The 26017-nt window shown below is 56.2% G+C and overlaps 1 protein-coding gene across 2 annotated transcripts; it reads right to left on the bottom strand.

Annotated features, from left to right (window-relative positions):
- Positions 1 to 423: 423 nt before the first annotated feature.
- Positions 424 to 25557, bottom strand: NAPA (NSF attachment protein alpha). Of its 2 annotated transcripts, none has more exons than XM_019752594.2 (11): positions 25320 to 25557; positions 14224 to 14303; positions 11536 to 11652; positions 6469 to 6515; positions 5095 to 5172; positions 4806 to 4861; positions 4630 to 4714; positions 3696 to 3800; positions 2700 to 2768; positions 2212 to 2262; positions 424 to 1149 (listed from the first exon to the last, which is right to left on the bottom strand). In XM_019752594.2, exons 1-11 carry the CDS (start codon positions 25415 to 25417, stop codon positions 1048 to 1050), a joined length of 888 nt encoding a protein of 295 aa, XP_019608153.1. In that variant the 5' UTR covers positions 25418 to 25557; the 3' UTR covers positions 424 to 1047. The 2 variants fall into 2 exon arrangements, with proteins under 2 accessions (XP_019608153.1, XP_074172286.1); XM_074316185.1 differs by lacking the exon at positions 25320 to 25557 and adding an exon at positions 18512 to 18685.
- Between the last annotated feature and the right edge of the window lie 460 nt (positions 25558 to 26017).

Raw genomic sequence — 26017 nt, 5'->3', positions numbered from 1 at the left:
CTCCCACTCTTCATACCCACTCAGTCCTCTACTCTGCCCACCAAAGGCACTTCCTCCCTAGTCCTGTAACTCCCTCCAGGGAAATGTGGACATGGGAGAGGCTGGAAGATTTGGTGGGCCTCTTCCACCCCTTCTTACCCAACAGTTGCAGCCAGCTCTGAGGGATGGCACTACCACCTGTCACCCCAGCTGAGGAAACCAAGGCCCACAGGACATTAGATAACGACAGGTGTTCCTGGACTCCCACCATCTCTGGGGCTCCCTCCCAGACCTCCAACCCAGCCAAGTCTCTGGAAAAGCTGCCCTCCTCTTCCCACAGTGCGCCCAGGGCCCAAAGGGGTGGGGTGGGGGGGACCAGGAAGGACAGGATGGCAGGACTTCAACCCAGAAGGAAGGGGGTAGCAGAGGTGAGGAGGAAGAGACTCATGCGAAGTGTTGTTTTTTATTTTCTTTCTTGGGCCAGCTGCAGCTTCCCACTGCCAAAACCTCAAAGCACTAGGGAGGAGCAGATGTGGGCTGGGTGCGGGACCCTCTGAGCTCCAGGGCCTGGGAGGTCTGGGCTGCAGGAAGCTCCCAGCCCTGGGGGCGCGGGGGGCAGGGGAGGAGCCAACTCCCAGCGGCAAGAGCATATCTCGGGCTGCATGTGCTCAGAGCACAGCTGGGGGACGAAGTGGGGAGACAGAAAATAACCTCACACCTCAGCCAGTAGGGAGATGGGGGCCAGATGCTGACCCCCACCTCCTGGCAGCACCCACAGCAAATAGGTCTGTGTTTTGGGGAGAAGAAGGGCAACTTTGGGGCTTAAATAAATGGGCAGGGGGCAGGGGGTGCAGAGAGAACAGGATGACTGGCCAGCAGGTTCGGCCTCAAGGGCGCCGAAGCAGTGCTGAGCCTGCTGTGGCCTGCGAGACTCCTGGTGGAAGGGAGGGAAGGTCCCGTAGCCAAGGTCTCGCGCCCACCTCTCTCTGGGCTCACACTGATCTTCGTTGGAGGGGCCACTGGGGAGAGCGGACGGGCAGGAAGAGGTGCCAGGGGGCTGGGCAGGACTTAGCGAAGGTCCTCCTCGTCACCCTGGATCGTCTTCTTGACACGAAGCAGCATGGTGGTCAGCCACTGGTCCAGCCGAGAGATGGAATCATACTCCTTCACCTGTGGCACACCAGCAATGGTGACAATGGTGACAGGCGGCAGTCCCACCTGACCCTGGCTCCCTCCCTGCCCCCGATCATGGAGTCCAAGGTCTCTGGTCCCAAGATTCCCTAGATGTGTCCCTGCCAGCCTTGGTCCCTGAGGAGGAACAAGGGGAAACTGCGGGCGACTCCAGGCCGAGCAGCTCCGTTTTGGGTCTTCACTAGCCTGGGCGTAAGGCTTCCTTTGGGGGAAAATAGATTTTTGTAGTTTTAAAAAAAGGATCCAGCTTCCTTGTTTTATGGATGGAGAAACTGAAACCTGAAGATGTGATAAAAGCTTGTCCGCAGTGCCGTGGGGAGAGAAAGGCCAGCGAGAACCCCTGCCCCTGTGCCCTCCACTTCTCCACCGCTCCTTGGATGGGCTTCCTGGCACCCAGCCTGCAGGCCGGGGCCGGAGGGACGACAGGGAGCTGGTCTCTGTCATCATTTAGGTGCCCACACTTCCTAAGGGGCAGGTACCCAGAGAGACACGCTTGACAGACGCAGTCTAGTGGACCGGATCAGGACCTGAGCTGGACACAACTGAATTCCAGAAGGTTCAGTCAGGAAAGGGAGAAACATCACTGTGGGGGTGGATCTGTTGGGGGATTTGTTATTGGAAGGACGGGACCTCCCAATGCCGCCTCTCCTGCCCCCTCCCCTCTTCCTCCTGTCCTCGTGAGGGGAGAGAGGATGACACCATTCATTCTCCTCCCTCTCTGCTCCTCTAGGTCAATTTCAAAGTGCCCTCAGCTGCTCAACCAGGGGATGGGGCTCCAAGTGGCCAGACCCTGCCTTCAGGGGCAGACAGATGTGGGTCTGAACCCAGCCCTGCCCCCAAGGGGTCAAAGACGAGTGTCTTCACCATTGTCGGCCTCAGAGCCCTCATCTCTAAAATGGGGAGTACACTGCCTACACCTCTGCGGCTACTTGTGAGGATTCTGGGGGGACTGGAGAAAGGAATTCACAGCCAGGGGCCAGGGCCACAGATAAAAAGGGTGAAATTCACAGGAGAGCATGTCTGAGAAAGGCAGCCACTCACCGCCTCGGTGTAGTTCTCCACGTTCTGCTCCTCATGGGCGTCTATCAATTTCTGCAAGAAAATGGCAGGCAGGGGTCAGGGGCCCTGGCTGGCCTGAGGCCTGGCTGGGATTAGATCGACACATACGCCATCTGGGGGGGTGAAAATCGGGGGGACTTCCACGCTGAGAAGAAGGAAAGGGCTGTGTTCCAATTCTGCCCACGTCAGAAATCACTCGCAAGCTCATGGACACAGAAGGGGGTGGTGTGAGTGTCACAGCTCAGCCCCTACTAGCTCATTGCTGCTTGAGTCTTGTCTCATCTAGAAAATGGAGACTCAAATGGCAGAAGAGGGAAAACAAAATAAAAACAGAAGACCCTTGAGAACCACTACACAAACCTCGGGATCACACTAACCAGATCCAAGTGTCCAGGGTCCCCACCCTGGCTCGCAGCCACCCACCTCCAAGCCCAGGTGGAAAGGGCGGGGAAAGGGGCCCCAACACTCACTTTCATCAGCTTGCACTCTCGGGAATCAGAGAAAGCAGGGAACAGCTCCTCGTACTTCTGGACAGCAAGCTGCGTGTCACGACGGTGGAAGGAAGATAAAGGGGCTAATAAAGGGGCTGCTGGAGCTTCAGGCCTGGCAGCCGAGGGGATCTGGGGCTGGCTTGGGCCCTGAGTGAACTCTCTGCGCTCCTGCCTCAGCCTCCAGTGTCACCTGGCTCTGGGACTGGTGACACCTCCACGGAGCTGAGCTCAGCACGAGCCTGGCTGCAGAGACAGCTGGGGACGGTAAGGGGATGGCTTCCCAGACAGGGGCACAGTGCTGCACCTGTCCCACCCAGGGTAGGGGGCAAATGACAACTGCCTCATTTGAGTACCTTTTACATGCCAGGCCTGGTGCTGGGCACTTTTCACATTTAACCATCATGAAGACCCAGGGAGGGTCAAATGATGGTGACCTCCATTTTGAAAGTGAGGAAACAGCCAGAGACCCCAGGAAATCCAGCTTCTCCGCCTGGCCATTCCCTGCCCCTCGCCCAGCACTGACCCCTCTCTTGCCAAGAGGCCCTGAGAATGGGTGGGCGGGCACATAGGCTATGGTTCAAATTGTGAGACTGGGCGTCAGAAAGACTTGGAATCTGGGCTATAGTTTACTAGCCATGTGGCCTTGAACAAGGGACTCTGGTCTCGGCCTCAGTGTCATCTGTAAAACGTGTGGCTGTGGTGCTGACCTCACGGGGTGCAGTCAAGATTCAAAATGTGCTCTCATGAACAGCCGGCAAGAGAGTGAGCCAGGAGTTGGAAACTCAAACACTAAGGGGCTGGGCATGTGACATCAGGGACAGAAATGCAGCAATGAGAATAAGTAGCCCGAGGCCTATTATGAGGGTCCAGATGTGAGTGAGGGGCTCACCCTGCTAAGGGCTTGAGAGGGGACTTGTCCTGGCCCTTAGCCAGGGGCAGTTGCTGGCAGGTGGGGCCAGCTCTGGATGGACTCACCTTGGCGTTGAGCATGTCGATGCAGAAGTGGCAGAGGGCCGCCTTGAAGAAGTAGTCCTTGGCGCTGTACTTGAGGAGGGGGCTGTCCATGGCATTGGTCCCTACCTGGGGGCAGCCAGAGGGCCAGGGTCACCACCAGGCACGCGGGGGCCTGCTGGGAGCTTTACAGATGACACTGTTCTCCATGCGAAGCCTTGCTAGCCGGGACCCCAGGGGCAGGAAGGCCAGGGACCAGCCCCGGGGAAGTCAGCAATTGGTGCATGAGTGACCAAGGCCCCAGGCATGATGCGGAGGTGGGTGCTGTCACAGGGCCTCCCAAGGCGCCCGATGATGGGAAGAGGTGGCCCTGCTGTCAGGCCTGACAGGAGGCTGGTACGTCGGTGGGGGGAGGGGTGGCAGGCTGCTGGAACATGAGGCGGTGCCCGCCCACTCTCCTCCAAGGCCAGCTGCCTGCCTTTCTCCTGGCCAGGCGGATCCCACCAGGACAGCCCGGGCCCTGCCCAGCGCTCCCCACAGAGCACGGGGAGCCCGCACAGCCATGAAACGCTTCTTCCCTCCCATCATGGGTGCGGGGCCCTGTTCCCTGACCCCCTCCCGTGGGCTCCTCAGCTGCCTCTCGCCACCCTAGGCTTTGGCAGTCCTTCCTGTCCCCTCCCGATGCTGGTTCTCTGGAGTCAGCCTCGCTCTGGGGTCACGCAGGAAGCTCCTTGTGGGGACTGTGGGATGGGGCCGGCTAGGGTGAGGGTGGTGACACTGCATGGGGTCATGGGTGGAAAAAGCATGCAGCCAAGCCAAGTACAGGGTGAGGGCGAGGGGCTGACAGAGGGAAGTGGAGAGAAAGGGAGGGGGCGATGGCGAGGGTGACAGACAGGGAAGGGGCACTGGTGCACAGGCTGGGGGCAGAGCGCAGGGCCCGGAGCCCCACTGTGCCCACCTGCTCATAGATGTCAACGGCCTTCTGATACTGCTCCAGCTGTGCAGCGTAACTGGCCACCTTCAGCAGACACTTGTTGGCTGAGCTGTGTGGGGTGGAGAGAGAAGAGGGAGGTTGCTGCGGGGTCGCAAGCGCCCAGGGGCTGGGTGGGCAGGAGCGGGCTGGGTCGCGGGTACCTGTTGGATTCCTCGCTTTTGTAGTAGTCTGCAGACTGCTCGTAGTGGGCGATGGCCTGGGGAGACACGGGGCGGGAGGGGGGCAAAGTGGCACCAATGCAGCCTTTGTCACCTGCAGGCCCGGACCTGCCTGGGACAGAGCCAGTGCCCCACTCCCTTTTCCTGGTGCTCAGACACCAGAGGACTCCCCCGAGTGGACAGGACAGAGAGAGGAGCCCCAGTCCCAGAGGACTGGCCGCTGCAGCCCCCCCTGCCGACGCCGGGCAGGCAGGGCCTGATTGCCACTGACCTTCTCAATGTCCACCAGCTCTGTCTCGTAGATCTCAGCGATGGAGATGTGGTGCTTGGCTGCGATCGTGAATCGGCCCTGGGTGGGATATGGGAAGGGGCGGGCTGTGATCAGTGCCCCGCCCCAGTCCCGGAAGCTGGGGCTCCTTCCCCCTCAGCCACACCTGTGAGGTGAGGTGTGCAGAAGAGGGTAGAGAGAGGCGGAGGGCCCAGGGCTTAGGGTGAGGCTGTAGGGTGAGAGGCCCGGGTCAGAGTGCCGCCCTGATTCAGCGACCTTGGGCCCCCACTTCCATCCTGTCCACTGGCACACAGGTGGACGGGGTGGCACCAGAGACAGTGTGTGCAGAGGTACATGGCAGGGGCCCCGGCCCGAGGAAGCATTCGACAGGTGGCCTGGAGAGGCTGCCGAAGGACCAGCCCAGGGTCACCTGGTAAAAGCCCTGGAGAAACTGGGGCTAAGGGCACAAGTGTCCCCACTGCCCAACGGACAGCCTCCCTCCCCTCTGAGGCCTCCAGCTCCCAGAGAGGCTGAGCACCCTCTACCTGCCTGCAGCCAGTTGGGGCCCAGGAGCCTGGCCTGCTGCTCTGCACACGGGGGCGAGTTCATGGCCACCCCCATGCTGAGGGCGGCAAGAAAGGGCCAGGCCCTGGACTCAGCCAGGCCTCGCTGTGCGTCTCAGCCACTCCTGTTTGTAGGTTGCGTCCCTAAGGTCAGTTACATTGCTTATTTGGCCCCCTCTCCTGACTGACAAATGGGCCAACAACAGTCCCCACCTCACAGGGCTGTTGTAGGAGGACGAAACCACTTGGATGAGTGTCTGGGTCACTAAATGGCAGCTGCTGTCACTGTCATACCACATGTTCCCATGGCCTGACCCGGCAGGGGGCAGGACCTGTTCCTGCCTGGGAGAGGGCGCTGGTAAGACAGAGGTGGAGTGTGAGAGGCAAAAAGTGGAGTCCACAGGAGCCTGGCCCCACTCTAGCCCCGGCTCCCTGGCCTCTGGCCAGCAGCCACTTCTCTGGGCCTCTTCTGTCCATGGGGATGCTCCCGGGGGGGGGGGGGCAGGAGCTGAGCCCACTCTGGACATGGCCACCAACCCCCTGCCCTGCCACGAGCTGGTAATCAAATAGATACTGGCGGGGAAGGCTGGGTAAGGGGAAAAGCACACCCCTCCCCAATAACTGCCAAGGTCTACAATGACGGCCTGTGGGGAGGAGGCTGGAAACAGGACCTAGGAAGGGGCCTCTGCTGTGCTGGAGCTGCCGCCAGTAGCCAGCCCAGCACAGGTGCCTACCCCTGGCCCCACACCCCTCCCAGACTGTTCTTGGTTCACCTGAAGGTGGGCCAGGAGGGGGACAGCACACAGTGACTTACCATGTCTGTGTAGATCTCGATTGCTCTCATCAAACAGTTAATGGCCTCTGGGGAGAGAAATAGGGAGGCGGGGAGGAGTGAGAAACTGAAGTCATTTTAGCGGAAGCTGGGAGAGGGGGATGCAGGCGGCCTATGGCGAGATCAATCTGCTCAGAGTTGCCAGGGTTACGCTCCCGAGCTCTCTCAGGATGGGGGGGGGGATGGTGAAGCCCAGGAAATGTGGTCTGACTCATTTATTCTGCAGACTGACATGCTGGGCACACGGTGACTGCCGTGGCTCTGCCCTCTCCCTCGAGCTGCCACAATGCCACCACCTTCCCAGTAACCCCAGGGACAGGACACAGCTGGTGCCGGGTCAGGCTGATGGCCAGACTCCCACAGGGGTTTTGAGTCACATCTTCAAGGCCCTACCCTCAAGGACAGAGCTGCTAGGAAAGGTGGGGCCAGAGGCGGCCAAGCCTGATACCTGAGAAATACCCAGGTCCCGCCTGGGCTGCCACCCTTTCACTGCAGGACCCTGAATGAACCATGTCACCTGCACCTGTCTGGCCTCCATCTATGGCAGGAGGGGGCTGGAAGTCGTGATTCTGAGGCACCACCACTCTCTTGCCCCCATTTCAGTATTCAGCAGCACCTTCTGTGCCCTCCTTAACCTGGCACTGATACCCACCAGCTCCTCAAACCACAGGTTTCACCAATGAAACAGACACACCAGGCTGGCACTGGAGAGGAAGAATTGGGCTACCTTTGTTGTACTATCTCTTGCAAGATTTTAAATTTGGGAATAGCTTTTTTCTTTTGACAAGTTATTTGGAGGAAAGTGAGAAGCATGAGTGGGAGGCATTTTCTAGCTGACAGAGATGAGCTCTTGGGAGGTTTCTTTCTTTCTTTTTTTTAAAAACACATCTCAGTAGGAAAGGGTGCGGGGAGGTGTTTGAAGGGGAAGGACAGAGAGCCTGGACAGACCACGGGACAGGGATCTGAGCTGGGCCGAGGCTGAAAGTTCATCCTGCAGTCCAGGGCATTCGAAAGGCTCCTGGTCTGCCACCAGGGTCTCCAGTCAGCCGGGCCCACGGGGCCAAGATGCTACAAAGACGTATAAGGTCTGGCACCTGCTCTCAAAGGGCTTATGGTCTCACTACCCAGGGAGACATCTGAACGGAGGCTCTTAGTGCTGGGCTGGGCTTCCAGGGAGTCCACAAGCCCCCACCCCCAATTTACATGCAAAATGTGTGTGTCTGTACTATTCTGGGGGTGAGGGGGTCTGGAGGTTTTGTCCAATTCTGAAAGGCCTCTGGGAACCCCAAACAGATTCAGAGAATGTACACCACTCAGTCCAAGTTCTGAGGTTGACAGCTAGAAGCCTGAGGCAGTGGGGAAGAGGAAAGGGAGGCGAAAGGAGACAGAGGAGGACAGGGAGAGAACACAACAAAAATTACAGTCTGCGTGACTTACACACACACACACACACACACACACACACACACACACACTCTGTAACAGCATTTCTGGAAGTAACGGAGGAGCTAGCAGCTGGTTGCCACGCGGGTTGCAACACCGTGATGAGGACGATAAGGAGTAGGGGAGCTAGGTAGCAGTGAGCGGGCTCTGCTCATCCCACCCCTGCTCCATCCTGCACCCCAGGACGTGGATGTGACCAGCAGGACCCTGCAACTCACCCACACCCTCTCCCGGACCGCCCGGAGTGTCCCACAGGGCACCTGCAGGCTGAGGTGGCAAGATTGCTCCCAGTGAGCTTCGCAGCTGGGAAAGGGAGAGGCTGGAGTTCCCCTGGCAGGACAGGTTCCCCTGCAGCTGCCACCCAGGGCCTGCTGGTCTTGGCACTGGCATTGGAGTGATGCCAGCAAGGTGGCCCTGCAGTGTCAGGGTGGGCGGAAGGCTTACCCCCTGGGCAGGAACACGGATTCACAGGGTTAAGTCCCCTTCATGCCTGCCCTTCCCTCCGGGACAGCTGTCCCTGAAAGCAGCAGGCCACCAGCTGACACCCCAGCAAGAGTGCTAGTGGACAAGCCTGGCTACAAGTGGCTTACATGGTCACGAGGACCCCCGGGATGAGTGGCCAGCGCACCCCTGGATAAGCACAGCAAAACTCACTCCTCCCGTCTCCCTATCCACCCACAGAAAGCTGGAGCTGGAAAGGGACGCTGGGAATGATCCAGGCTAGGAGGGGGGAGGGGGGCTGAGGCCCAGAAAGGGGAAGGTGCTGGCTTAGGGAGACAGGGAGTCTGCAAACCAGGGCCCTCAACCCGCACCCGGACTCCAGCTGCCTCCACCCCCTTCCACCCTGCTGCTGCGGTCTCTTTCTCATCACACCCGGACCTGGCCCGTCTCCTTGTAAAACAGGCAAATCGCAGAACCCACAGAAGTGGAGTGGATTAAAGGAAGATGCTGTGGGCTTGGTACACAGTAGGCATCCAATAAATGGCAGTGGGGGGAAGGATATGGGGGGGAGGGCAAGTGGGGGCCTGGCCACCTCCCTGGGCTGGGTGCACAGGCACATACGAACCCCTGGACCCAGCCATGAGGTAGGCAGGGTAAGAGGCCTTCCTGGCCTGACTGCCCAGAGCGGCGGACAGTGGCTGGGAAACTGGGGAACCACTGACAGCCCTGGGCATCACTCCCCACCCCCACCCCCCAGCCACCAAGGCAGCAACAGGCCACCCCTGGCGCACACTGAGGGCAGACTCCACAGAGGGAGAGCGATGACAGGAACGAAATCCTTTCCTTCCGCCCTGGCCGGCCCTGGCAGGCCTGAGGTACAGGCGTGGCACCAGCTGCCTCTGGAGGGCAAATCCCTCCCTCCACGGCTCCTGCAGGAAGTGCTGACACAGGAGAGGCCTTTGAGGCAGGTGAAGTGAGCAGCAGAGCCGCAGGGAGCTGGCCACCTGTGTGGGGAAACTGGGCAGGCTTCCAAATCAGCCCTCCAGCTCTGTTTCACGAGGCATGTGCCAAGGGGCGGAGGCTCCGAGCCCAGGCCAGGCCCCCACTGGATGGCAGCCGGGAGCTGGCCCTCACTGTATGTTTATCACACGCCAGGTGCCACCCTGGGCATGTCTGCCCCTTATCTCACATGTGGTCTCTGTGTTACCAGACCAGGAAATGAAGATCCAACAGATTAAGCGACCTGCCCGAAGTCACAGGAGAGCAGGCTGCTCCGGACCTGTCACTCGGATGCAAATGTGGCCTCTTCCTGACCCTGGGCTGGAATGGTCCCCAACTGTGACGGGGTTGGCAGTGATGAGGCAGTGGTGCTGGGATGCCGCTCCAATGCCCCTCCTTGCTCAGCACCAGGCACCTTATTTGGGCTCCAGCCAAGGTACTCACACTCAGCTCTGCCCAAATCAGGCTCTCCTCTGCTCCACTGCCCCTCTTGTCCCCCCGTAAATTTCCCCCCACCCCAAATCCATCCCCTCCAGCCTCAGCTCCCAGGGCAGAGAACTGTGCTCGCTGACCCCTGGAGAAACCAAGCTGGCCTCTGTGCCCCACGAGGGGACTGTCACCACATCTAACTACTGCTGCTCTCCCACTGGCCTGGGACACCTCTGCAATCCCCTGTGCTTCCTAAGGCCAGGCCCCAGGCCACACAAGACACACCCTGCTGACCCTTGCAGAAGGCTGAGAAAACTCCGATCAAAAGCCAGGAAGGACATGACATCACAGTGCCAGGTGGCACCTGTCCATGGGAAGCGCTGGGGTCGTTTAAAGAGCAACTGGCGCTGTGCACATGTCGCGCAGCCTGCACTCAGCTCTCACGCTACAAACAAGTTCTTCCAGTCACTCTGGAGCAGCAGCTGAGGTCATAGATGCTAGGATGGCATCTCCATGTCAACCAGTTCCCCAGGGAGCAGGAGGAAGGCTGGAGGCAAGGGAGGGCCTCGGTGGGGGACACACAGACTTCCCTGGGTGACTTCCCAGGGTTGCCTGGGTCATCACCACGTCCCCCACATGGCCCAGCACTCAGCTTTGTGCCAGGAGTGACAATGGCCCACCCAGTCACAAGGCCTCCCCTCGGGAACTGCTGGGCCTAAGCCTGCCACGTGACCACTTAGGTCAACATCTGTGAGACACCCAGTGGCCGAGGGGCAACCAGTCAAGTCTGGGGACAGAGAAAAGCTAGTTGGTCTACATAGAGATCAAATCCTGGGAACTCAATGTCCCCAGTCGTGATAATGGACCCGCCAGCAATCTCCCAGTGCTGGTGTATGAACCTCACAGAGTCCTCTGAGCACCGTTGCCAACTGTCCCCTCTTGGGGAGGATAGGCTTTTATTCCAAGATCAGGCATCTTTTAAAAACAATGTCATGTCTTCCCTGTTCTCGTAAGAGAGGAGAGTGACAATGGGTGGTCATTAAAAAAAAGCCTTGGCTTGCTACAATGTCAAGTTACCAACCTATGCCTGGCACCAAGATCAAAAAAGTAAATAAAAATTCCAGCTCCATGAAATTGAAAGTCTGGTACCCACTGGGCTGTGCTTCCATTTCCAGATGAGCCCAGTGGGACAAAACGGTTTTCTCAGGATGAGTTAGCCCTAAACAGGGCCCCTGTCCCCAGCATGCTCTCATTTGAAGAAACTTGTTCTCTCGGGCTGTGTTCCCCTGGTGGTGGTGGTGGGGAGGGGGTGGGAGGAAGCCAGGTCAGGGTAACTTCCTCTCCCTTTTCGGCAGCGACTCCTACCTGGCTGGTGTTAGAAGCCCTCCCACCCCCTCTGCATGTTAATTCTGACAACAGAACAGATTTTCCTCTCCCCTTGGCATGCAGTGGGTCTGAAATGTAACTCCCACTCCCAAATGCTCCCAGGCTCCGGGGGGGGGGGGGGGATGATCAGCTGCACACACAAGTAGAAGGGGGGAGGCGGAGGCTTGGAGCGGGATGCAAATGCCAACCGGAAGGGAGCCAATTCTGAAATGAAAGCGTGAGAGCCTCCTGCCAGCCTATCGCGTGTTGGCCACTGGAGAAAACCAGAGCCCTAAGGGAACCTGAGCACTTCTCTGGAGAGTGGTCGCTGGTGCTCTGGGCAGCCAGCCCCAGTGGCCCATAGGCCCTCACCTTGGGGGTCGGCTTTCTTGAACGCGTTGCCGGCATCCACAAAGCAGGTGGCCGCATCGTGCTTGTTCTGGAGCTGCAGGTGCAGCTGGGCTGCCTGGCAGAAAGCATTTCCGGCACCTGGAACAGAAAAGAGTGATCCTGGCCTGAGTAGGGCCCCACGCTTTGTAAGCCACACAGACACTGTCCTGGGAGGGGGGCGAGTGCTCCAGAATTCGGAGAGTCCCCAAGGGAGGAAGAGACTGGCCTGGGTGAGCAGAGGTCTTGGCCTAGACCTCAGGCCTCCGGACCCTGGCGGTGCCCCTGGGGATCCTTGAACCACAGGGCTGGGAACCACCGCTCACAGGCAGAGTGCAGGCTGAATCGTGGGGTGCGGTGGGGAGGAGGTGTCAGGGAAGAGGGGCAATCGAGATGCAACTCTGCCACACCTCCCACTGACTCCCCCTTTCCAAGTCCGGTTTCTTTCCCCCATGACTCCCAGCTCTTCCTGCCCAACTCCCCTGACTCCTCTGCCTCTGTCCCTGTTCTAGTCCCACATGCAGAGTCACTGCGGGTTATGTGTGCAAAGCACTACAGTGATCATGAAGCACATGGGGGTGTGTGTGGGGGGGTGTCTGCTCACTCCAGGAGCTTCACGGCCAGAAAGGGAAACAGGATGTGGACACCAAGAACTTGAGTCCATGGGGACAAGTGCCCAGGGGCAGAGGGCAGTGGGGACAACACCTGAAGCCCAGTCTGTCCTGTGCTCAACTGCACTGTCACTTCCATGGGTCCTAAGCCCTTCTAGTCACGTGTCTCGTCTCCTCAACTGCAGAAGACAGTGGGGTCTCTCGTCTCCCAGGGGTGGGGGGGGGCTGTGCTAACTGGGATCTCCGCTGCCACCTCCAGCCCCGTGCTGAGGCCACTTCCCTATATTCTCCTCCAGCGGAGTCCAAATCCCAGAATTCCTGAGCTGGAAGAAGACAAGAGGCCCCCGTCCTGCAACTTTACAGCAGCAGCACAGACTAAGCTGCCCAGGGTTTCACTACCATGTTTGCCCGAAAATAAGTCCTACCCGGAAAATAAGGCCGAGCATGACTTTTCTGGATGACATCCCCTGAACATAAGCCCTAATGCGTCTTTTGGAGCAAAAATTAATATAAGAGCCGGTCTTATTTTGGGGGAAACACGGTATATACAATTTATTATTTTTAAGGCCTCCAAACCTCAGTGCAAAATTTCCGGAAAAGGTCCTATCACCAGGAAAAAAATTTTTTTTAAAAAGGGCCTAGGACTTTTGTTTGAATAGTTGGGGCAGGAGGTTTACAAACTTTAGGGGGAAAGCGACATCCATGTGATAGACAAGTAAATCCTCCATTTTTAAAAGCACTTTCTAAGCTGGGGAGCATACAAATGCAGAGCATCTGGCTTTGTGCTCAGAATAGCCTGCGAGCGCCAAAGGCTCGGAAACGACATCACCGGTTTACCCTGTGCCTCTCACGCTGCCTCCACAGCCCTGCGCAGCTTTCATCTCCTTCCTGGTCAGAAAGCTCCTCTCGGGGTTCCAGACAGTCTTCGCTTGATTTCCCTGATCCAGTTTTGCTGACACTTGAAGTTATATTATGAAATCCGCTCCCCCCCGGGCTCAATGAGCTGACTTTCCAACACTCTCCTCCAGGTCCTCAGGCAGCTCCCACCGGGGCTCCTGCCTCTCTGACCTCAAGGAGCCCCACCCCCCGCCCACCCTCTCTTCCATGGGTGCCAACCAAGGCCCAGCCTTGGGGAGCCCGACCATAACTCAGGGCCAACTCAGAAGGGCCATGACTCGGATGACACTCCGCCCACTGACATGGTTAGTGGGTGACCTCTTCCAGCTGGAGGCCCTTCCGGCATTATATGACACCGCGCTGCCACCACATTCACCGAGGACAGTCATGACTGCCCTCGTGGTGATGTCTGATCTCCGTGAATCTACACTACAGCCCTTCGGGGTCAGGACTACAACTGTCGCTGTGGGACTGGCGAGGAAACAGATGGGAAGAGGCCAAGCACCTTCCCCAGGGTCACGTGGCCAGTCTAAGCTGTGGCACAAACCCGTCACTCTGGCTCCAAAGGTCACGAAGCAACATAGGGGCAGGTTAAACATCAGGCTCTGGAGTCAGAGCTCTGGTTTCTGAATTCTGTTCTGTCACTTATCGTTGTGGCACCTTGGGCAAGAGGCTGAGCCAACCCTCAGTTTCCGAATCTATAAAATGGGGAAATTAATGAATAGTACTGACGCTTGCAGGGTTGCCGGGATGATTCGATTAAATAGTGCACGCTTGGTGCTTTGCACAGGGCTCAGTAAATGGTAACTGTGATTAATATTATCACTGGAACCACCTGAATGTTCCCCCAGCCCAGAATTCAGACTCTGGTGGAAGCAGTAAGGAGAAACCCTTCAAAGAGCTCATCAATCCACATGGGCTACCTGGATTCAATAATCTGTCCTCCTCGTGTACGTCCTCTCTTCAAAGCCCTGCGATGCCAGTTGTAAAATAACCCAGTGGGCCCCAGGACCAGAAGGCAGGCTGATGGGTTTGTGATGCTAGAGAAGGCAGAACAAGAGAAGGAGCTGCAAGGCTAACCTAACCTCCCAGCCAGGCCTTGGGGACTGGAAGCTGAGGGGAAAGAGGAGAAAGGGGCAGAGGCGCTCTGGCAGAGATCACCTACCACTCCAGTTTTTGGCCATTTTGAACATGTTTGCTGCTCTGGCGTAGATTTCGCATGCTTCCTCTATTTTGGATGAGCCTCTGGGGAAAAAAGGAAAGAGAAAAAAGGATAAGGAAATCCAGTCTGGTATCAAGGACAAAAAGCAGGCAGAGACAGTGGCAACGTGCCCCTGTGCCCACTCCCATGACTGCAGTGAAGCCAGCTTCCCAAGTCCAGCTGTAGCCCAGGCCTCTACTCTGGGCTCTCAAGAGAGACAGAGTCGGTGGCACCCCCCTGCCCCACAAAGGCAGCCTAGGCCCTCCCTGTGGGGTGGCCTTGGACCTCCCCAGAGCCCTGTCTTTGACAGCCACTTCCACTTCCTGCCAGGGCTGCTCCCAGGCTCCCTACAAGTCCCTTTCCCCAAGAGACTGCAAAGCATTGTGGGGGGAGAGCCCAGCTCTGGACGCCTCGTCCCTTCCCCAAAGCCTTAATCCTGTGCCCTGCACACTGCAGTTGTTCAGAGAAGACCTCTCAACCCTCCAAGTGTGTCATTACCAATTTAGGACTGGGCATATATTACAATACAGACACACAGAGACATACGAAAGTTCCCATTTGTGTTAAAACAAAAAAAGAGGGGAAGAAAGGAAACATACCTGTTTATGTAAACATAGAATATTTCTGGAAAAATACACAAAAAACTAGTTGCAGCATTTTTCCCTAAGGTGGGTGGCGGCTGTAGAACTGGGGACCAGGGGTGAGAAACAGACTGACACCCCTCGTTTGTACTGTCTGAAATTTTTTAATCACCTGCATATTTTACCTATTCAAGAAATATGTAATACATATATATATGTATATGTATATATATTAGGATTTATATTGGGTCCTCTGGTGCAGCAATGAATTACATTTCCAGCAATTTACCCTCAGAAACTAATCAGACAGCTACAGGGATATTCAGCACAGCAATATTTAAAGCAAAACAACCCTCAGAAACTTACTGTGCAATAGTAGGGGCCTGGGAAATATGGACAAGTATTTTTTCTTTTTTTTTTTTTTTTAATGAAGAACACAGTGCCACAGTGCTTGGGACAGTGTTTGGGCAGCTTTGCCCTGCCTTCTCGCCCTCTAAGCAGGGCATCCAAACCTCTCTCTGAATTGGGGGACCGTTCATTAGTATCTCACCCGTAAGTCCGTCCACCTCCAATAATCCAACCAAGCTTAGCCCATGAGCTCTGTGGCCTCTGTAACTGTTCAAACCCACAAACCCAGTAGAATAAAACTCGTACACACAGGATTCCCCTGAATGGAGTTCAGATTCTTTCTTTACTGACATCAACCAGTGTTTTGTGTTGAAAGAAGAGAAAGGGGGTATTTTCTTTTTCTGTTTTTTCCCCCCATTTTAAAAATTAATTCCAGGTAGACACAGCAGCATAATACACATTTAAACCCCTCATAAAGTGATAACCTACCTTCCAAGCTGTTACCCCTCTGACAACTTTATAGCCGTTACAATACCATCGCCTATCTTCCCTACGTTGTACCCCACACCCCGTGACTACATACACCTGCATATTGAGTTATAGTCGACATTCAGTATTACCTTACTTCAGTTTCAGGTGTATAGCGCATTGGTCAGGCGTCTACAGTCTATGACGCGATCCCTGAGAAAGGGGTATTTTCTAGTTCAAAGCCACACCAATAACCTTCACTGTTGCACCCCTCACCCATGCCAACTGGCCCTGGAAACGCGCCACACCAGCCGCAGCTGGCAAGGGCTTCCAGTGTGATTCTGGGGGCTGTGTTCAGAGCACGCCTTCACTGCACGGCTAGTGCCATCGGTCTGCTTTGCCCATTCTTTTGAATCACTGAGGGGCTATAACAGTAACCGAACCAGAGCCCACGGCCACTCCCCCTGGAGATACCACTCAGCAGGTCTGGGGGGGTGGGGGGCCTAGAATCGGGATTTTTAACAACGGCCCCATGACTAAGAGGATCAGGAGAGTGTGGGGAGGGAAAAGCTGACTTAGACCCATGGCTCGGCAAGCAGCCACCAGTGAACCGGCCCAGGTCAGGTGAGGTAAGTCGGCTGGGAACGGAATCCTGGCCTCCTGAACCAGAATCGCAGCAGGTAAGGTTCTTCTTTAGATGAAAGTCTACCCTCCGCCTTCTGGGACTGCAGTGACACTGCCCTCTGCCCCTCAGCTGTCCCCAGGAAGTGGCCCTGAGCAATGTGTTCTTCCCACACTCATCCCCAGACCTCACCCCAGCTGGCCCCACATATCTTGGGCCTGAAGGCCCTGTTTGGAGGACCTCAGAGCCCACTCCTGGCCTTGGAGAGGTGAGGTACTTTCACAAGCTTCTGGCAAAAGAAATTTCAGAAGCTGCAACCAGGCTGCACCCCCCCCCCCCCCACACACACACACATCCCGACCTTCTCTGCAATGCTCTCTTCAAGGAGACAAACAACTTCACAGACCGAAATCACAGGTCTGCCCACCCCATGGACCCCCTAGCACACCCTTCCCTTCTTTGTGGGTGCAATTAAATCCTATCCAGACCTAGACATTCTCTGAAAAAGCTCCGGCTCCTGGACGAGCAGAAGTGCCCCGTCCCACTGAGAGGTCCAGAGCCGAGTGACCAGCACTGAGCAGCGCCAGCACGTGCTGGGTTGTTGCAGCTCAGTGGGACAGAGTGGACACACGACACAAAGCCTGTCAACTGCTGGGCTGAAACTCTATGATCCCAGACTAAGCTGGGCCAACCCTGCACTGGGTGCGTGATTCCCAGCGGGGTGGAAAAGCCAGAGGGATCATGCGTGCTCAGGCCCCTAGGCCTGCCTCCTCTTTGCTTCCAACAGTCGGGTCCTGGTCCTTCCCACCGGGCAGACAGGGGGATCCCTGGAGACGCTGTTCACAGAGCCATTTATTCATCCAGGGAACAAATATCTGAGCATTTATGCTGTGCCAGGCACTGGACATAATAGCAGTAAACAAAGAAGGACCTGGTCCTCCGTAAACAGGAAATCAGCAAAACAATGTCAGAGTGATGACGCACTAGAGGGACTTGGGGAGGAAGGGCTTCTTTGAATGGGCAAGTCAGGGATGTGCGATTTGAGCCTAGTCTCCAGTGATGACTAAGGAGACATCCATGAATAGAGAGAAGAGCATGCAACACGGCAGTCACAGCATGTGCAAAGGCCCGGAGACAAAAACAAGCTTGGCCAATTCAAGGAAGAGAAGTGGGCGAGGACGGCTGTGGTGCAGGGAGTGGTAGGGAGTGAGGCTGGAGAGGCAGGCAGGGGACCCCCATGCTGCATGGAGGCCAAGAGAAGGGCTTAGGCCCTATTCTAATGCAACAGGAGGGTTTCTGGCAGGACAGTGACCGGAAGGAAGAAGTTCCCAGCTCCACTGCTCTATCACGCTGTCTCCGCACACAGTAAATCTGCACGGTTTACTACAGGAGTTCTCTCCCCAGTCAGGTCAGCTCGTGTCACTCATCTAAGTGTGGCCTCCATGACAAAAACTGCAAACTCCCGGAGGGACAGAAACCAGGTCTTCTCCCTCTTCTCCTAGCACAAGATCCAGAAAAGCTAGCTGGGCCTGCCTCTTCTGAAGAACCCGGGGAGCAACACATGCGACAGCTGACTGTCCCTCCCCCATGGACCTCCCCCAAGCTGCCTCTGCTTGGCTCTTACATCCCACGGCTCTGAGCCATGCCTGGAATAGAGGGAACTGGTTTGGGCCGGCCCGGAGCAGGGCTGACTATAATTACCGGCTCAGCTCTGCTTTCTCCCCCCTCCCAAGGCGGAGGAAGCAGTCTCAGGTCTCCCAGGCGCGGCCACCAACCTCCAACGACTGCCATATGGAGAGGAGCGGGCAGTGCCAGGAACGCACAGCCGGCCTGGTGGGATCCTGGCCAGGGAGGGTGTGCAGGGCAGAGTCCCAGCTTCCCTCCCTCCTTCTTCCAACCCTGGGCACTTCCTGGCTCCCCCCAACAGGCCACCCACCCCACCTGCAGTTTCCTAAGGACTTCAGAAGGCAGGGCATATGGAGCAAATCCCATTTTGGATCCTGGACACTCCCTGGCTCTCCTGGCCCTCAGTGGTGCCACAGCCAACAGCCCTCAGCCCTCCCCTGACACGTAAGGCCCTGGGCGGGAAGAAAGGGCCCACGCACCTGCCCTGCCCTTGCCTTCTCCCATCACTACGCAGCCGCGTTACTCTCTAGAATAGCTAACGGTGGCCTGCCAGGCACTCTGGCTGAAGGGGCACCCAGCTCCTCACAACAAACCGTGGGCTACTTACAAAGGTATTTACGAGCCCTCCTGCTTTACAGAGGAGGAAGCTGTCAGGAAGTGCAGGGTTTGAAAGGTGACTTGGCCCTGGGGATCCAGTCTTGCCCTTGCCTCTGCCTCACCCCGTGATCTGGGAGGCTTCCTTCCCCATGTCTAAGAGTCTTCTGGAAAACAAGGAGACAAGGTCCCGGCCTGCTCTCACCTCTCCAGCAGATTAAGCAGCCAACGCTGCTCGGGTTTCCCTCATCTGCCAAGTAGACTGCTCTCTGCAGGAGCCTGGCTGAGCAGCCTCCCCATACCGAGCCCTGGCCCACCATACGTGCTGCAGGCAGAAGGAACATTCGAGAACATAAAGGTCCAGCCGGCACGGGGAGCAGGCGGCCAACAGCCTGGCTCCTCCGCTGACTGTGCTGAACTGTCTGAGTCGCAGGGTGATGCTCCGGCATCTCCTCCCACATCACCTGCAAATGCTGGGCACTCACTACACCCCAGCTCTGCAGAGCCCGGCAGGGCTTGGGCCCCCATGGTGAGCACACAGGCCCCAGCGCGGACAAAAGAATAAAGCTTTGCACACTAACTGCCCAGCTCTGAAGCTTCCACAGGACACTCTCACATGCCTGTATGGGCAGGGGGCAGACAGAGAATGGACGTGCGGCCCGGGAGACCTGGGCTGTAATCCTCTCAGCACTTTGCTAACTGTGCGACCTTGGCCTAGCAGGCCCTGAGCCTCAGTTTCTTTGTCTGTCAAATGGAAACAACGAACCCGACCTGGGAGGAGTCTTTGTGAGCATGAGAAATAACCTAAGCACAGCGCGCAGCAGCACGGGGCAGGCGCTCGAACGGTTGCTCTTAGACGAAGGAGGAGAAACACACTCCGAAGGCTGCCAGCCACCTGGCAGTGGGATTTCTCAAGTTGCTGGGGGCAGTGGCAAAATCGCAGACTGTAGACGCACAGGCCTGCATTCCCGAGCCGGCTCATGGCTCACCAGCCTCGGTTTCCTCATCTGCACCTGGGGATAAAGACTCCACATGTGGCAGAGCTGCTGGAAGCCTGAGGTAGCAGCAGGAGAGCCAGAGCCACACAGCAGGCGCTTAGCACACAAGAGCATCGCCCTTACTAGGCGCGTAGAGAGGAGATTCTAGAAATGCTTACCAACTTCAACATCTCTGCGTGGGCTTCCCGCCCCCACCCCCAGATTAGCTAAGTGCCACCCTCGTCTGGTTTCCACAGAGCCCTGGGCCTCACCCGTCACCACAGTCACCACAGGCTACCGCCCTCCTGACTGAGCGCAAAGGCCGGGGACACACTTGCCACAGGGCCTATACCGAGGCCCTCTGCACCCCAATAGGATTACTTCATCCCAGCCAAAGACCCGAATGTTTCCTTTTCTTGAAAGATGTTTCTTCAAGACCCAGTAGTTTCATCCCAAACAGGGGCCTCTGTCTGACCAGGCAGCACAGTCCCATCCAGTAAGAAAGGCAAAACCCTCGGACTGCAGCGAAATGACGGCCAAGTTACCCAGAAACCTTGGGTCCCCCCAGGAAAGACTCTGCTCGGAGACTAGACAAGGAAAGCCAAGTTTTCAGTGGTGGGTCTTGGCAGCTGGCAGGGCACTGTGAACCGCCTCGATGCCCACTGGAACTGGTGCCAGGGGTTTCTGAGTGCTCTGTGGGTGGAGGCGGTCTGGAAGCAAAGCCGGAAGCTGTCGTTCCCACACCAGGCTCAGGTAGGGTCCCAGGTGGTCCTGTATGGGGGACAGCCACCCCGACCTTGGCAGCTAGTCTTGCCTCAGGAAAGCGGGCCTCTAGGGCTCCTGGGACTGCTGGTGCCTACAGGTGGTTCAAACAGGACTGACTGTCAACATCTGATCTTTAGGGACATGCTGTTTGTACTGCATTTCCCTGAAAATAAGACCTAGCCGGACAATCAGCTCTAATGCGTCTTTTGGAGCAAAAATTAATATCAGACTGGATCTTATATTATATTATATTAGACCTGGTCTTATATTATAGTAAAATAAGACCGGGTCTTATATTAAATTTTGCTCCAAAAGTTGCATTAGAGCTGATGGTCCGGCTAGGTCTTATTTTCGGGGAAACACGGTAGACAGAACACCCTGTCACCGCTATTTCTCCAGTAACTTCCAATAAGTATACCTAATAGTAATAGTAAGCACTTAATAAGCACTTACCAGGGCCAGACACTGTTCTCACCGCTGTACATGCATAATCCCATTTATTCCTTAGAACAACCCTATAAAGGAGCTATTACTTTGATTTTCATTTCATAGATGAAGAAACTTCCAATACATGTTCCTATCCAGGTGGAAAGAAGTTTTTGTTTTGGATTGGGGAGAGGGAGTAAGGGGGGATGTGAGGGAGAAGGAAAAGCGCCAGGGAACAGAAGCGCCGTAGACTCTGTACAATCTCCAGGGATACAGAAGTCTAGACCCATCTACATCCAGGGAGACAGAGCAGGAAGGAAGAAAAAGTGCCCCCCAGCTGCCTCTCCCCTCTCCTCTTCTGCAGTTTCATTGTGCTTTCCTCAGGAAATCTCCCGTTTTGCTTCCAGAGAAGTTTGGGCAGCCCCCTCCCCAGCCCGGGTGTCTGGGTGCTGGCTGGGGAGTTGGGGGAGGAGGGAGCAGAAGGGAAGGGACAGGGGAGCTGTGATCTAAATGGCTGGTTGGAGGCTGGTGCACCAAAGCCCCCTAGCGTCTGACAGCTGAGCAGAGCAGTAGTGAAAAGCAAGGAAGGTCTTAACATTCAAGGATACGGCTGCACCAGATCCAGCTGGGGCTACTCTGCTCAGCCCTTTCCACATGAGCAGAGGCCTATCCATTTGAGATGTTGACATTGCTGAGGTTCCTGATAGGGGAAGGAGAAGCACAAGGGACGCTGAGCCCCAACACCCCCTTCTTGAAGCCACCAGAGAAAGGTGGGTTGTGAAATGCGGAACACAGGCACCCAGCTCAAGCGGCGAGAGCGAACCTCTGGCTAGACTCCCAGCCCTCAGACAGACAGCTGAGGTCTGGCAGGGCGGTCAGGCGGGGTCTCCCACGGGCACCCCTGCCCTCCGCTCTGGCTTTGTTCACTCCCCTCTCGGTGCCACCTCAACTGCTCTTGGAGCTGGAAGTGGCTGCAGTGAATACACCTGCTCTTTCTTTAAATGTTCGGAGAAAACTGCCACGTGGGCGGGGAGGTAGGAGGAGTTAGCGGGAGGGAGCTCCCTGTGACATCCCGTTTGCCAACATCCTTAGTGCCCAGAGCAAATCAAGCCTCAGGAGAAGCAAGTGGGGTAGTGTGACGGCCAGAGGGCTTTGGGATCAAACAGGCCTGGGTGTGAATACCAATCTCACTTACTGGGGGACTAAGCAACTAGCTCAACTGCTCTAAGTCAGCATTTGTCCACCTCCAGGTAAAGCGCCTGGCTCAGGCCTGACTCAGAGTCCGAGGAAGCACTTCCTAAACTTTATCTGCTAGTATTTCTGTCTCTGTTTTCTCTTCCTCACCCCACCGCTCCCCATACCAGCTGCTGCAGTCCTTCCTAAAAGGCAAATGGGAGTCCTACAGGTCTGACCCTGCTACAGAATGAATGTTCGTGTCCCCCCACAAATTCATGTGTTGAAATCCTAACCTCCAAGGTAATCGTATTAGGAGGCGGGGCCTTTTGGGGGCGATTAGGTCATGAGGGCAGAGCCCTCCCGATTGGGATTTGTGCCTTGATAAAAGAGCCCACCACGCGAAGACACAGTGCAAAGAAGCTGTCTAGGAGGAAGCAGCCACTCCCCAGACACTAAATCTTCCAGTACCATGACCTTGGACTTCCCAGCCTCCAGAACTATGACAAATAAACTTCTGTTGTTGTAAGCACCCTTGTTATGGTATTTTGTTGTAGCAGCCCGAACAGACTAAGACTGACCCCCCTTAAAATCCTCAATGCTCTCCAGCAGCTCCAGCCAAGCCCGTTCTGGAAAGCCGCCCCCCTCCACTGGCCTCGTCCGTGTTGAGCTTCACCTCCCACTTCTGCCCGTTCTAACTTCATGTGGTAACACGGAACTCCCTGTATTAAACCTCACACATCTGGGCCTTCCTCAAGCTGTCCCCTCAGCCTGGAGCAGGGCTCCCCCACCAGAGGGTACCCCCAGAATTCCTGTTCATCCTCCCAGATGGAGCCCTCTCCTCTGGGGAGCCATCCCTGGTCCTTTTGGATCTCGGTTCCCCATCATTCCCTCTATTCCGGGCAGAACCTCCCCTCATACATCTTTGCTTGTACAATTACCTCAGCCTAGAACACCCCCCAGGTCCCCACTCCCCCAGCTCACTCCTCTCCAAGAGCCTTTCTCCAGTTCCGCAGCTTCCTCTCAGCTCAGGAACTTCACACAATCTAGCCCTTAGTTACGGCTGATAATTTTGTTTTACTAGTGTTTGCCTAGTGAGGAAAATTCTTCCTCTATCTCTCGTGGCTCTTCTGCTGGTCTAATAATCAAACTAACATAAGGCGGATTAGCAGGAAAAAAACAAATGAAAGTTTAATAACGTATACCTCCTATATACATGGGAGGGACCCAGGCACAGGAAGTAACTCGCCAAAACGACAGAATCCACCGTTAATACTTTCAGTTAAAGACAAAAGATGTTGGGGGTGGAGAGTCAGTTAAGGGAGGTGACAGGAAAAGCACAGTAACCCAGGGTAAGACTGTTATGCAGATTTCCATCCCTACCCTCTCCACTAGATAGTGAAGGCAGGCCAGGTACACTGAGGGAGACCCCTTACTAATATAAATATTCTTTACAAAGGGTAACTTCTACTTGGTTTTCCCACGTCTGCTATTCCTTAAAATTAACCAGCCTAAAATAATCAATATCCCAAAGAGGCATATTTTGGGCTGGCAAACTCTGCTTCCCCTCACGTGCCTTCCCAACCAGGTGGGACGTGTCTCAGGGATTGACTTAGCTGCTCCCTCCCAGCACAGATGAACAACAGTACAGATCCTCAGTCCAAAGGAACCAGACACCAAAAGCCACCAGGAAAACTACTGGCCAGAAACTGAGCTCTTGGCCCCACCCCAAAACACTGCATTTGACCTCCTCCCCTCCTGAAAGAAGAAGAAACACACCCACTCTCAGCTCTCAGCCTCTACAACAAAACAGTTCTCACCTAATCAATAATACAATCTGTCTGCCCGGAGGTTTCTCCACATCAGGCAATTGTCAGCCAAGGTATTCAGGTTCTCTTGTTAAACATTATCCAACTTCAAATAACAATGGGCCCTCCGGTCATTTCTTATGGTTCTCCTAACACCTCGCTCCCAGTCCCCAGGCCTTCCTTTGGGCAGACTCTTCCCGTGTCTGCCTCTCTCAGTTCCCAGCCTCCTACCCGACCTCCACCACAGTTCTTCCTAACTCTACAAACCCACTGTCCCTCTGCAGTGCTCAGTCCCCAGGACATCACAACCCTCCCTGTCCTCCCTGGCTGTCTTCCTTTTCTTCCACCCAGAGCCTGGAGCCCCGCCTCCTAACCTGACTAAGTCCCAGGGAACAAGAGCCCCTTCCCCACTCCCTTCCCCACTCTTCTCTCCTCATCACACTCAGCCTCTCCTTCCTCTAACCCCTTCCAGACCTCTCCCCTCAGGCTCCCACCTTGATCCCCACAGCCCCAAACAGGTTCCAAACCTGTTTCCCTCCTGGAAGTAACACTGCTGATAGCTAACACTCTCAGAGTGTCTCCCTGTGCCAGGCTCAATTCTAGCATTCTTATTCAATACTAGTAGCAAACTTCTGAAGTAAGTTTTACTCGCCACCCCCTTTAACAGGGAAATTACCCAAGCTCATTAAGTGACAGAGCCACACTTCAAACGCCAGCTGTTGACACTCCGAAGCCATGAAGAATCCTCTAACAATGGTCATCAGAACAACTTTTATGAGCTAACCCGAATTTCATGTGCAATGTCTACCACTTTGTAGACCAACCCCCTTCAGGCCGCTCCCACCGCCTGATCGTTACTCAGTGGTCACACAGCCGGCCTCCAGCCCCGTTTGGTTTCCTCATCTCTCTATTTTATCCTGTCTCCTAAGCCAAGCCAGCATCACTCATTCCCCCCCCCCCCACATTTGTCTCCAGCCTCTGAGCCTAGAGCTGCTCATTCTAACTCCATTATCCCAGGATTCCTCTGCTCAGAGCCCACAGGAGTATAAGGTCCCCCTACACTAGTCACCTTTAACCACGGTCACACTCACCCCAGGCACCTCACACACCGCACACTTGAACTTATCACTTTCAGGATCACCTGAGCCCTAACCCCCCATCACCCAGAGTTCACGAGAATCCACTGCCACAGGCTTTGGAAAGGTCAATCACTCGGTCAGGTATCCTCGGGCCCAGGTCCGATCTTGCCAGTCTGGGATTCTTCAGACAGAGTCTTCGAGAGCTCCACAAGGCTTCTGGACCCGCCTGCTCTCCGAGGCTCCCTCAATCCCCTCAGGCCGGTACCCTTCACGGTCTCGGACCACACTCCCTAGGCCCAGCTTCTCCTCCGGCCCCTTGGCCCTTCTTCAGCCTTGCTGCCCTTCCCGCGTCTTGATGGTGTCGCCACGGCCTGGGAGTTCTCAGACCAGGACGCTTCCGCCATCTGAGACTCTCTCCTCAAACCGTGTTGCCTCAGCCTGTGTCCCCTCTGCTGCTTTAGATAATGGCATCTCATCCCGGAATCCCCTCCGTCCTTTAGGCTCGAGCCCTTAGTCCCGACCCAGCCGCTTCAGGCCATGACTCCTTCCTCCCCTCAGCCTAGGTCACTGCCGACCCTCGGTGCGGTTCTTACCCAAAGAGGCCCGAGAAGAAAGACTGCGAGTTTTTCACTTTGCGCTCGGCCTCGGCCAGCAGCGCCATCGCCTCCGCTTCCTTCCCAGAGGTGTCCATAGTGGCCGCAAAGGTAGTCAGCAAACTGCCCGACCCAGGCCCTTGCAGGACTCAGCCGGGGCCGGGCTGCCGTACACAGGTCGGGGGAGCTTAGTGGGCTGTGTTGACGTCGCACCGGCGCGCGCCTCCTGCGGCCCGGAACCATGTGATTATCTCTGGCCAATCAGCGGCCTCGTAGGGCAGTGCGCGCCCCGCCGGCCACACCCCTGCCAGCCGCCGGCTCGCCGCCCGGTGACTCACAACCTCCAATCGGCGACCTGATGCTTCAACGCCTGCGCATACATCTGCCTTCCGCACCCCACTTGCTTCCTGTTGCTCCGAACGATATCTTACGTAATTCTGTATAAGCCAATCGCAGTCCCCACCGTCAAAGACGCACCCCCGAGGAGCTAGCTTTCTGGATTCTCCTCCACCAATCAGCAGCCCCCCTACTCTGGCCGTCCCTCCCTACGGAACTTGGACCCTAGTCAGCTGACCGCTGACCCTCACGTGACAGCACCCTGTCTGTGTCGGAAGACACGCCCCATCCACGCCGAGGTTTGACAGCTTTCTTGCGCAGTGTAGTCCCCGCCTCTGTTCCTTATCTCCCCACTGGGAAAA

This window comes from Rhinolophus sinicus, linkage group LG11 (assembly GCF_036562045.2).
Source record: "Rhinolophus sinicus isolate RSC01 linkage group LG11, ASM3656204v1, whole genome shotgun sequence".
Lineage (NCBI taxonomy): Eukaryota > Metazoa > Chordata > Mammalia > Chiroptera > Rhinolophidae > Rhinolophus > Rhinolophus sinicus.
Note: the sequence above shows the minus strand (reverse complement) of the source record. Positions and strands in the feature narration are given on the sequence as shown.

Bases quoted from the DNA above. Each gene is read 5' to 3' on its own strand.
- NAPA (XM_019752594.2), bottom strand. From the start codon at position 25,417: ATGGACACCTCTGGGAAGGAAGCGGAGGCGATGGCGCTGCTGGCCGAG. The intron at 4,862-5,094 runs GTCAGTGGCAAT...GTGTCTCCCCAG, and splicing joins AGCTGGTGGACATTGAGAAG to GCCATCGCCCACTACGAGCA. The intron at 4,715-4,805 runs GTACCCGCGACC...CACCCCACACAG, and splicing joins AAAAGCGAGGAATCCAACAG to CTCAGCCAACAAGTGTCTGC.